Source organism: Nansenia antarctica (assembly GCF_963989245.1).
Source record: "Nansenia antarctica genome assembly, chromosome: 16".
Classification (NCBI taxonomy): domain Eukaryota; kingdom Metazoa; phylum Chordata; class Actinopteri; order Argentiniformes; family Microstomatidae; genus Nansenia; species Nansenia antarctica.
In genome coordinates this window covers 23,245,300-23,258,042 of record NC_137686.1, presented here as the reverse complement: position 1 = coordinate 23,258,042, position 12,743 = coordinate 23,245,300, and the positions used below count along the sequence as shown (strand labels likewise).

The 12,743-nt window shown below is 47.3% G+C and overlaps 1 protein-coding gene across 1 annotated transcript in view; it reads left to right on the top strand.

Moving 5' to 3' along the window:
* The window catches only part of LOC308171762 (phosphatase and actin regulator 1-like), a gene marked incomplete at both ends in the record, with an annotated part of 31,914 nt that overhangs the window by 18,626 nt on the left and 545 nt on the right, over positions 1-12,743 (top strand). Inside the window, 6 exons of the mRNA XM_080546639.1 lie at positions 39-423; positions 2,535-2,728; positions 3,128-3,284; positions 7,365-7,429; positions 10,213-10,274; positions 11,085-11,229. Coding sequence (XP_080402765.1) covers positions 39-423; positions 2,535-2,728; positions 3,128-3,284; positions 7,365-7,429; positions 10,213-10,274; positions 11,085-11,229 — 1,008 coding nt within the window. The remainder of the gene's footprint in view (positions 1-38; positions 424-2,534; positions 2,729-3,127; positions 3,285-7,364; positions 7,430-10,212; positions 10,275-11,084; positions 11,230-12,743) is intronic.

Below are 12,743 nucleotides of genomic sequence, written 5' to 3'. Positions count from 1 at the left end.
CTCTCCCTCCCTCCCTCCCTCCCTCCCTCCGTCTCCAGACTCTTGCCAGCCCATGAAGCTGCCCTGCATGTCAGGCAAGCTCTCTCCTCCTCTACCTCCCAAGAAGGTGATGATCTGTGTGCCTCAGGGAGGGCTGGACTCCTCTTCCTCCTCTCAGTGCCCCAAGCCTCTCGGCAGCTTCTCCCAGAAGTGCCCCCCTCCTCAGGCCGCGCCCCCCCACCACGGCCACCTGCTGCCCTCCCAGCTCGCCGCCCTCAACGCGCTCCACCTAGGTCATCAGGGTCACCCGGGCCACCACGGGCATTCGGGCCACCAGAGCCACGGCCACCCGCTCCAGCTGCAGTACGGGGGCATGCACACGCCCAGCCGCATCATCGAGGAGCTCAACAAAACCCTGGCCCTCAGCATGCAGAGGTTCGAGAGGTGAGGCGCCGTTTTGGCCTCCTGGCCGGCAAGCTGCATGGGGGTTTGTTTGGTTTATGTGGAGAACTGTCGCCTGTATTTGTGGTGGGTTAGTGGGCGTTATAAGAAGAATGTCATTCAAAACATCTACCCAAGATGCTTAACAGGTGGTTTTATAATAATAATAATAATAATAATAAAGAATTATAAAAATAATCAACAAAATAAAAAGAAACGTTTTAAAGTATAAAAGATGTAGACTAAATGATGTTCTAATGTAAAAAAAAGAAAAGAAAAAAAAGAAACCATGCAAACAAAGTTGTCCTTAGATGAGGCTTGGGTGCGTTGGTTAAACAAACAGAGTGGTTTAACATGTGTGGCACCACCTGTCTGCTCCACCTGTATGCCAGCTCCTGTGTCTGCACGGCCCCGTGGCCCTCCGTCAGGCTGGGATGAGCAGGCCCTGGCCCTGCCCCTGGCCCTGCCCCCTGCTGGTATCAGGGTCAGGTCAGACTCCTGCCTTGTGGTTCTCATGTAGAGGTCTGACCTAGCTCGCCCAGTCCCCTGTGGGCACCACGGCCTACTTCTGTGTGTGTGTGCGTGTCTCTGTGTGTGTGTGCGCGTGCGTGTCTGTGTGTGTGTGTGTGTGTGTGTGTGTGTGTGTGTGCGTGTGTGTGTGTGTGTGTGCGCGCGTGTCTGTGTCTGTGTGTGTGTGTGTGTGTGTGTGTGTGCGCGCGTGTCTGTGTGTGTGTGTGTGTGTGTGTGTGCGCGCCAGCCCCTCGAGACACCAGCCTGGCACACACACCGCAGCTGCCCTCTAATGGACGCTGGCAGAAGGAATGTCGGGGTTCGGGGGGGTGTTATGTAACCGTAGCCATGGAGACCACGAAGGCATATCGGGGATTAGCCGATCATGCTCAATTTCCTCAGAAATGTCAGTTGGCACAGGAGTGGGAATGCACTCGTGTGGAGGATTTGTATGTCTTATTCCAGTGACAGGAACTGGAACAGAACAGAGCCAATAAGATTATGTTGTCTAGATATACATTTTGAATTGTGCTCTCCCAAGTGGGCTAAAGCAAGAGTCGATTATTTAAGAGTCTGTTCAAGTGCGATTGTATGATTTGCGATACAGAGCCTCACCGCAGGTGATCTCCTTACACGATATTTATCTCTCTCTCTCTCACACACACACACACACACACATGCACACGCACACAGTCCCTCTCACGACTCTGTAGCTCTGCGTGTTTCCCACGGTGAGCTGCTCGGCGACCCCCTGTAGTCTCTCACAGCGGGGGGGAAGGGGGGGACCTTGTGGGTTGTCACAGCTTGAGTGTTTTCGTGTGACGGTCTGATAAGTGGATTTAAAAACCCACTCTCTCTCCACCGACTGCGGTGTATCCACTGTGGCATGCAACCCCATGCAATCCCCTTGATCTGGCTAATTGACTACTTTGGATCAAACGGTATGAAGGACCAACCTTACTTAAGGGACCTGATGGAATTATTGCTAAGATTGACCTGTGTGGCGTGCGTCTGTGTCGGTGGCAGGTAAACCGGACGTTTCCGCCTCGAGGATATCTTAAGCGTCTATCGACAGAAGGTCAACACGGTGTCAAACCAGGTGCTGTCAACCAGGTCCCTGAACGCCTCATCGCACTAATGGTGCTTTTTCATTAACCAGACCGGCACGGCACGGGACGGCACGCATTCGTATCTTACCCGTACCGTATTTTCAGAAACGCGTCATAAGAGCACTTCACTTTAATAAGTGCCGCTATACAACTCAACGGGGGGGGGATGCGACATGAATTATGTCATCATGCACAGATCAGCCTTAAAACATGTAGCGTTAGATATATAACGTTAGACAGGGAGCGATGTAAGACTAGTCTCTATGGCGATAGGTAGGAGATAGAGATCTTTAACGCTACAAGGCTTTCCCCCCTGCCCTTTCTCAGGTCACAAAACATGAAAGTATCCCATGACTCGTTCCCATGGTAATGATATGGCAACCATTAAAAAGGAGAGGTCCTGATTGGTGGTGGTTTATTATTGAGAAACCGTGTCCTTACCCGCAACTCATCACTCATCTACGGTACTTTATTCCCTCTCTCTCTCTCTCTCAGCTCCGCATTGCATTCTGGTCAATGTAGTCTGATGGACAGGAGGGAGGTGCCGTCTCTGATCATCGACTGCGAGGACGACAAGGAGAACATGCCCAACGAGTCGGACTACGAGGACCTGCCCAGCATGTACAAGGACGAGGACGAGGAGACGGACGAGGACGACGAGGAGGATGACGACGACTCTCTCTTTACGAGTAAGGGGGCGGAAGCCATTTAGTACTTTTTGTCACGTACATACGCACGCACACACACACACACACATACACATATGAGATCGTGTGATCATTTTGGCATTGTTCAAGTACCTTCACACACACACACACACACACACATGAGATCGTGTGATCATTTTGTCATTGTTGAAGTACCTCCTTCACACACACACACACACACACACACACACAATTACATGTAGACAGTGATCTGAGGTGAGTATTGCATCACACACACCCTCGACGCCCCCGCCCCATTGGATCACAAATGTTTCGGGGATTAAACCTAACCTAGATCTGTGTCTAGGTAGGGGGGCCAACGTGCAGTGTTACTCCAGTGATTTTGAACCAACAGATCTCTGCCCGTCCCTGTGCCTCCAGGTACCCTGGTGCTGAAGGTGCTGAGGAAGGACTCGCTGGCCATCAAGCTGAGCAACCGTCCCTCCAAGAGGGAGCTGGAGGAGAAGAACATCCTGCCCCTGCAGAGTGACGAGGAGAGGGTGGAGTCCCGGCAACAGATAGGCACCAAACTCACAAGGTGAGACACACACACACACACACACACATTTAAATGAATGCTCACCACCAAATGACTGACACAGGGGTTAAAAGTGACACCTGGGCAATGCGTCATCAAAGCGGTTAGTTGGGTCAGGGAATAAAAGTTCTTTCAATTCGCCGTTTCGTTGAGATGTGTACCTGCTCGGCGCGTGAGCTCCATTTCTGTCGTCAGAGGTCTGTGTGGTGCCGTAGACGGACGGATCTTGCGCTATGAATGGGCTGTTTACCATACGCTTCTGTATAGGAGAGTTGTAGGAAGTAATGTTCTTCGTGCCCAAATATGGCACTATCTGCTGAAAACGGTCTCATGTCCTAGCTAACGAAACGCCTATGACTCACTCCAAAGCAACTACTTTCTATCTGGTTCTTAAAGGCAACTTTTTCTTCTTTTCTTTTTTTTTTACATTTATTTTCTTATCAAAACACATTTCCGTCAATTTATTTTATGTTTTAATTTTTGGGGGGCGACAGCTGAAGATTAGCCCCTCCGTCTCGATAAGAGTGCCGCTGAAAAACGGAGCTGACCTAATTTCGGCAATGCATCATCTCTCTCCGTCTCCCTCTCTCTCTCTCTCTCTCTCTCTCCCTCCCTCCCTCCCTCGCTCTCTTTCCCTCTCCTTTCTTCCCACTGCATGCCTGCCTCCCTCGCTCTCTGAATCACCACGGTGATATGTGCCAAAGCATTACCACCCCACTCCTCCACACAGCAGTCACACACACACACACAGCACTAACACTCGCGCCAGCCCATACTAACAGAAAACACACACACACACACACACACACTGTGATAACACACTTGCCAGCCCATACCTACTGTAGATATCACACGCACACACACACAGCAGTAATCTCGCATCCCAGAATCTCTTCTCTCGGTTGAGATTCTGGTGACGCAGGATGTAAAAAAAAAAAAAAGTGCTTTCAGAAGTTGTAAGCAAGTCCACACCCCAAATCCTGCAGTAGACTCCACACCATGACCCCCCTCCCCTGCCCATGCTACTGTTTACAAACCCATGTGCAGGCGTCGCAGTAAATAAAAACACGGATTACATTTTTCGATGCCAGCATTACACAGGTGGCCAGTGTGAATTGAATCATACATACACAAATAAATGAATAATCTGTTTGAAATCCTGCCTCCATTTGAAGCACCCCTCTCTATTTTCGTGTTTTGAATCTGAGTATCGCTGGTGGAATTCACTGGAGGCACCGCCTCCCATCAGCACTTGGGTGCACCATTAGTCTGCCTCGGTCAGACTACACCCAGCAGTACCAAACAGTACGAGTCTAGCAAATCCGATCCCATTCACCCTGTCTATAGAGGTAGGCATGGCAATACCCACACACACACACACGTTATGTTAAGACACTTCATAGCTTCTACTAACGGGCCGTTAACCGTAGAATCGTTATGGGCCTAGCGTGGATGTTGTTTTTCGGCTCTTTGGAAACATGTCCTGTACTGGAGGATAGAAGGCGGGGAGGGTCAGTCAAAGGGGAGAAGAAAGAGTGGATGTGTCACAGGAGTGTTAAGGAGCGAGGGAGGGAGGGAGGGAGGGAGACCAAACAGAAAAAGACGGCGGCTTTGGTCGGCAGTATTCCCTGTCGTGATTGGCACGTGACGTGCTCTCCCAGAAGGCATGGCACGTCCTGTCTTTCCCAAACACCCTCCCCCTCCCTCCCATCGCTGCCCTTTGCGCAATGTCATCACGCGGAGCGTAATTCCCAATTTCATGCCGTTTGCCGTGAGCATTGTGCTCTGTCACGTAAGCCTTGATGGCAGGCCAATCACAATTGATGATGATGATCCAATTTGAGGGGCATCTCTCTCCTCTCCTTCTTGTCCCAAGGACGACCAAGGGAAGGATAAGATTGGTTATTTCATAAGACCTTGTGTAATTCCTCACGTTAAGATCATTGTGATAAATGGCTGTGGCCGGGCATGAGACAATAACAATGACTAAGATGAGGATGATGAGGTTTGTTGAAGGGTCAGTCACACTGTCTGAGGTGGTGTTGAGGTCCGCACTTCAGCCAGTGGGTGTGTGGGTGTGTCTGTGTCTGTGTGTCTGTGTGTATGTGTGTGGAGATCAGCAGACCTCTGGCAAACTCACATTGTAGTTTTTTCTTTCTTGGATGGGCACATCCAATCGTAAAAACGAGCCCAGGTGAGACTAGCGAATCAGTGTGTCTGTAACTTCAGTCACTGTGGGTTTGTGATACTGTACAGTAGCTCGCTAGACATCTGTCTAGACTAGACTGTCAATAAAGTTCTTAGTCATTTAACGCTACGGTGCCGGCACTTCTGCTGGGTTTCTCGATACGAAGACAAAGAAAAGCTCAAATCAATTAAAAGCATTTTCCGTGCCCTCGTTTGTATGTCATATTGTATTTGGCTACTGGGCTAGTCATTTTTAGGCACTTTAGGATGTCAAAGAGCATGATTTGCTACAATACAACATTTTTTCCAGAGCTTTGGAGAAACGATAGAGGAGGATGGAGGCTTGCATTAGGAGAAGAAAAGACTTGTCTCTTTTCCTTTTGTCTCGCGCTCTCCTTTCTCTCACTTGCTTTCACTTTGATTCTGTTTCAATCTTCTCTCCCTCTTCCCCTCCCTCCCTGTACTGTATGTGAAAGGATAATACTCAGTCGAAAAGAGTGGAGGATGGATAGAGAGAGAGAGAGAGAGAGAGAGGGAAAGGAGGAGTGCAGTCTCTGCTTTTCTTAGCTGACACCGCTCTCTCTCTCTCTCATTCTTTCTCTCTCCCTCCCCCTTCCTCCCTGCGTGTTAAAGACAGGGTGGGAGGTTTATTTTAGCCGCCCTAGCTAGCTTGACTGTCTGCCTGTGGTGATTGGCACCTTGAGTCTTCCCAGAAGGCCGTGTGCTGGCTTCGCCATCCCTGCGGACCTGATCCAGGGTCAGCCGAAAGGGTTCCAGAATCTCAGGCTTGCTTCCGTCACTCCACTCCTCTCTGACACAGTCAGACGTTCAAAGAATAGAGAGGGTTATGAAAAAGGGATGACCGCGGTCGGCTGAACTGAACAGTATCTCTGCTACACGGTATCGTTTTTTTCCGTGTCGCGTTTGAGTGCGCCAACTGTCGCGCTGCACGAGAACAGCTTATCTCTGTGCCAGAGCGTGACACACACAGCCAACCGCACTCATGCTGACACCACCCCTGAAACACATAAGGCAGCACGGGTTCGAATCCACCCAGCCATCGATTTCCCATTATTTGAATAACAGGCCAAATGTATTCACAAAATATGAAAAGGGAGAAGAAAAAAAAAAAAATCTTATTTTTTTAAGTTTACATTTTCTTGTTTGCAAACTTTTTGTTATATACACAATCTCTTTAAACCTTTATTCTCTGTATGTCCATTTATAACATCTTTTCACCAATTTCTGACAAAAGCTCTATTGTGGAAAAACACCAATAAAAAAAGAGTTAAAATCCAAAACAAATAAATAAATAAACATGTATATATACTGTATATATAAATGTTCAGTCAGATTCTACTCACATCTGACTGCTGATAGATGCCAATGTTTTAATTTATTATGCCACCCATGCCAACGTGTGCCACCTCAGCTGTCACTCACGCTGGCACTCGAGAGCTGTCACTCACACAGACACCCTGTGAAGGAGAAGTGACAGCAGGAGCAGTGACTCACTGGCTCGACGTGGAGGAAGAGAAGCCCACCATCTTCCTCTGCTGCTTGTCAAAGGCCACGCTCCAGTGCCATGGCAAGTTTTTTTTAAGCAGCCCCGCAAGCATTTTTTTCCCGCCAAAATGACGAAGTGAAACTACCGCTGGAGTTTTCTGTCGCTTTTTTTTTTTTTTTTTTTTTTTGGTGTACTTGAAATGGCTGATTTTGTTCCGGAGCTATTCTACGACTGAACAAATGTCAAGTTCAGTTGAAGTTCAGTTCTTTTGCTGGTTTTGGTTTCTATTGGGTTGACCGTGTTGCCGTTTGTTTTTGCTCTTGTGACATTTGACCGTGTTTTTTCGCCGATGTGGTTGAGTTGACCGTGGCTGTGTTCGTCTGCAGGCGGTTGAGCCAGAGGCCCACGGCGGAGGAGCTGGAGCAGAGGAATATCCTTAAACGTACGTACAGTGAGTACAAGCCTAAACGCATCACACAACGCATCGTCACTTTATAAAGCCGCAATCTGGGATTCAAACATTCAAATAACAAAGCGGTCTCCCTGCCACCTTTTTATTAAACAGCCAGAGTCATGGGAGAAGTCTTACTACTCTTAAATACATATGGATGCCATGACTGACCATCCATGAGATAAAAAACATGTTTTAATCATGTTTCGATACAGTGTTTGTTTACAAATTGCATTGTTTACAAACAATTGAGAAAAAACAAGCTTATATTTTGTGGTCTGATGCGGTAAGAGAGTTGAACTAACCTCACGAGGCATCTATAAGTTATATTCTTCAAGTAGCAATGGCTATCAAAAAATGTATGTACCAATCCCAGATTGCCCCTTTTAAGCGACAGCATTAATTCCCAAGAGATGTGGCTGTGCACCTCATGGTCTGATATCGCTTCCTCTTATTGTCTCTTATTGTCTCTTTTCTTTCAACAGAAGTCAAAGCAATTATCTAGTTTTGCTTTCTCCCGTTCTGTGTGTTCTCAGATCAGTTTAGACGGAGAGGACAAGAAAAAAGGAGGAAGCCGCTTTAGAGTATTGATTATAAATGTATTTATTGAAAACTATAAATTAAATGTACCCCACCCATTGATCGTTTAGTTGAAACCTATTGCACATCCACTCACTGAACACCTTATTAGGAATATCTGTGCCCCTTCTCATTCATTCAGGTGGTGTAATGGTGTGGGGAATGTTTTCTTGGCACACTTTGGGCCCGTTAATACCAATCAATCATCTCTTCATGGACACAATGTACCCGTCTTCTCATGACTACTTCAAGCATGATAATGCACCACAAAGCAAAAGTCGTCTCAAACTAGTTTCATGAACATGACAAAGAGATCAGTGTTCTTCGGAAGCCTTCCCAGGCACCGGATCTGAAGCCAACAGAACACCTTTGGGATGTGGTTAGAACAGGAGATTCACAGCTTGAATGTGCCCCAGGAAAAATCTGCAGGAATTGCGTGATGCAATCATGTCGTCATGGACCAGAATCTCAAAGGAATGTTTCCAACATCTTGTGTTATCAATGCCATGAAAAATGTAGGCTGTTTTGAGAGAAAAGGGAGGCCCTACCCAGTATAAGTATAGTGTTCCTAATAAAGTGTTCGGTAAGTGTATCATTATGCATCATAGAATTATTTATTTTTAAATTATCAATCTTTATGCAAGCAAACTCAAAACTGATGCAACCTGATTACTTCACAAGCCTGTTTTGTCCCTAAGCCAATGGCACACATACGTGTACATCAGGGGAGGCTGGCGGAGGCAGAAATCGTAGGATAATGCTTGGAATGGAACAAGCAATGGTATCGCAAAAGCACATTTCATACCATTCCTGCATGATTCCTTTCCATGCATTTACAACGAGCCCATCCTCTGACTTCTGCCTCCACGAGCCTCCCCCGATATATCAACATCTTGCCTTTCTTGGCGGTTCTCCTTCATCAGAAAGCAAAGCAGCGGGCGGGAGGACTCCCCGAGGAGCCTGTCCTAGGGAGACTCGTTCCCCACTGTAGCTCAAACACACTCTGTATCAGAGAGAGGCAGCAGGCCCAGGGTAGCCTGGGACTCTGCCTGCTTTCATCAAAGACCGATTTACCACAAGTGCAGTAGTCTCCCTGAAGGCTTCTGAGTGATTGGCAGAAAGAGGGGCGATGTGGTGGTGGTGGAGGGGGACTTGAATGTCAATCTCAACTCCCAACCGCCACAACATACTGCCAGATAAGTCAGATAAACAATGGGCATGTTTTTTAGTTGTTGTTGTTTTTTATCAGAAGGCGCATTCTGTCTGGGTAGGAAACTCTTAAACTTAAGGGTAGAAAGTGTATATGTGTGTTAAACACAGACTGTAGTGTTTTGATCTGTATTTTTATGCTTCCAGTCTTTAGCTTCCTTGTGCTTTTAACTCCCTCTAAGTTGGGAGGCCTCTTGCCTGATAATTAGCTTGAGATGAATCCATGAGACTAAAGAGTACTGGGGGGGGAGCGTCTGAACCCAATGTCCCCAAAGAAGTGCGTGATTTGTCTTTTAATGTAACTTTAATGAGTTGATCCAATGTTAAAGTATCTGCCCTGAACAATAGTTTTATTTTTCATATTTACATGTTTACTCCCTCCTCTCTTGTAGTTGTTGCTCTAGCATAAATATGAGAAATAGCTAATAGAAAAAATATAACATCAAACTTAGGTCTGAAATGAAACCCTGAAGTGAAGGTGACGTCACCTCCACACTTCCTTTCGATAAAACATGTTTATTTGTTCAAGGTGTCTTCAAATTGACTAGGTAAAGTAGCTTGTTAGTTCGCGTGTAGGGTTACTTGCTAGGCTCTCTAAATTAGCTAGCTAGCTAACGTAAACAACTTCAGCTATTGTCAAAGGCCATGCCCCCAGGATTAGTGGCCTGAGGAAAAACACACAACAATGCACACAAGCTTCTATTCAAACTATAAATTATACAAAATTGGAAGCTTTGCACAGATACTTGGAATCACGAGTCAGAACACGGATCGAGAAAGACAGTCACATCCTCTGTTACGGCAACGCAATCCCTCCAAACAGGTAACAATGACACAACGTGGATTATTAAGGAGCATTTTAACAAGCCGTATTATGCAAATGGTGTGCTTTTAGTCTCCTTCCAGTAACATTCAAACATTTCCTAAGCAGCTCACACACGCCATGGGTGCCCTGAAACACTCGGCTGACCCTTGACCCTTGTGTTTCCCCACAGCACGGAACGAGCAAGAGGAGTTGGAGGAGAAGAGGGAGATAAAACGACGGCTATCGCGAAAGGTAAGACTGGAGAGGAGGAGAGGGTCCCTCAGAAAAACGTGGAACTGCCGATTCCATCCTTTTTGAGTAGAAAAATAGCTCGCAAAAATGCGACCTATAACTCTCCCAAGGCCACAGAATAAGCCGACACTCGCTGTTCGCTTTCAAGAGGTCGGTGTGTACCGAAATATTCTCACAGCACAACAAACACCAGAACCTATGACTCATCCGGGGTGAGAGAAGTGAAATCTGTGAAGTCAGTGGCAGTCACAGCACTACATTTCCCAGGTCTCTCCAGGGGGACTGCAATGTCCTCAGTGCCCTTGGTCCCTCCGAGTTTGCCCGAGCCAGATTCTCCACACCCCATGGCGGGGGAGGTGACGGGCGTGTTCTTCTCACCTGAAATTGCATAGCAGCACTTTCCGCTCACCCGCTGGCTCGCTTAAATACAAAAACACCTCAGGGTTTGTAGTGTGAGTGGCCCTGTCATCACAAACGTCACACACTTGTTTGTTTGTGTTTTACTCTCATGGTACGAATTGAGCTAATCGCCAATGCCCATGGGACCCCTGTCCTGTGGTTGTATCGTTAACGTAATGGCTGGAGGATACTGTAGTACAGTAACAATAGTTTCTGCTCATAGCTACAGTAACATGGTCAGTCATTTGAGTACATTTGAGTCTGCTTTGTTCGCTGTGTGGATGTAGGGGGTGATGCCCTCAGCCCAGTAGTTCAGTCCAGCGCTGATTCTATTGATACTTTTTTCTTTATAGAGCAGTCATTCCTCTGTCCGTACGTGCCCGTTCACATCCGCTGCTCCTTGTGTTCCAGCTGAGCCAGAGGCCCACCGTGGAGGAGCTGAGGCAGGCCAAGATCCTCATCCGTTTCAGCGACTACGTGGAGGTGTCTGACGCCGAGGGCTATGACCGGCGGGCAGACAAGCCCTGGACCCGGCTCACAGCAGCGGACAAGGCCAGTAGTGACGTGTGTGTGTGTGTGTGTGGTGTGTGTGTGTGTGTGTGGTGTGTGTGTGTGTGTGTGTGTGTGGTGTGTGTGTTTAAGTGATGCTAGCGTTGGCAGCTTTTGACAATTGAGCTGTCTCATCTCAGTGTCAAATTGTGGCGATTAGGATCTCTCTACATGGCATGCCTATCAAGTCTGACTACGCTTCAAGAGGATCACAAGTCTTCCTTATGACTCTACAATCACTTGCTGTCCTGGGGTTGTTGTCCTTGGGGCTCTTGGGCCTTTTTAAATGATCTACTCCTTTGTCTATTTAATTATGATGCTAAAAAAGAAAAAGTAAATTTGCCAGCTAGAAATAGGTCCACTCACAGCCCCCTTGGGCCGTATTTGGTACCTTATAACGACACCGTAACAACAACTGCTGCCGTGGCAACAACAGTCCCTCTCTGCTGACTACTCTGGTTCAAGCCGCCTCCGCCCTTCAGAGTGGAATGTGGAGAAAAGCGTCATGCAGGAGAATAATGCAGGTCATTTGTTATCCTCTCCTCTTATGGCAGCTCAACTTCAGCTGCTGTTCTTTTCTTTTTTTTCCTTTTTTTACTGCTGGGTGAGTAAATACCCCCAAGCGCTCCTGTCGTTCGCCGGCCGATGGGGCCTCAACTCTGGACTTCTAATGAGCTCTTTTTTTCTTTTTCTTTTTGGAAGGGGGGGGGGGGGGGTACAAGAGGGGCGATCTGCGTCATCCCAGTGACGTTGGTGTTAGAAGTGGGATTCTGATTGTACCGGGTCAACACCTGAGGACCTCATGTGAAAAGCACAAGGCACCGCGTGGTGTTATGCAATATCCCCATCCCCCACCCACTCCCCCCCCCACCACCCCGTTGCATAAAGAAATGAGAGGACGGACTGTGCCTCAGGACCCCCAACAGCCTCGACGGTATCCTAGCGACATGTGTTCCTGCCGTATAAGGCTAGGGGGTTGAGGTAGAAAGTAGACGGGATAGCTTCCCTGAGTCATGTCGATTAGGCATTCCTATGACATCATCCGTCTGTGGCGCACACGGCAGGGGCTTATAGCCTATCAGAAAAGGCCTGAGCCACAGTCTCTGTTCCTGGAAGTTTGACTCATCTTATTGAAAGAGATCGTTGTGGCGGCTTAGCGGTCTGGTCTCATCAGCTTTTGCTTGTGTGAAGTTGATTCCAAGAAAAATAGAAGAGCAGAAGCACCTGCAGAGAACTAAGTAGAGATATGCTTTCCTTATTGGTCTTTAAAAAAAAAGAAGCTGTTTGGTAAATAGTTGAGATTTCATGGCTTGGTGAGTCTTTAAGGGATGGGTTCACACAAAAAGTCTAAGTTCTGTGAGCATCTAAAATACCTTCATTCCATTCTATTTGCCAATACACTTTGAATAATAATAATAATTAATGGTATTTATATAGCGCTTTTTCTGGGGCTCAAAGACGCTAGATGCAAAGACTTTTAAGTCTTTATCTTGGTCCTTATCTTAGTTATTTAGCAACTTG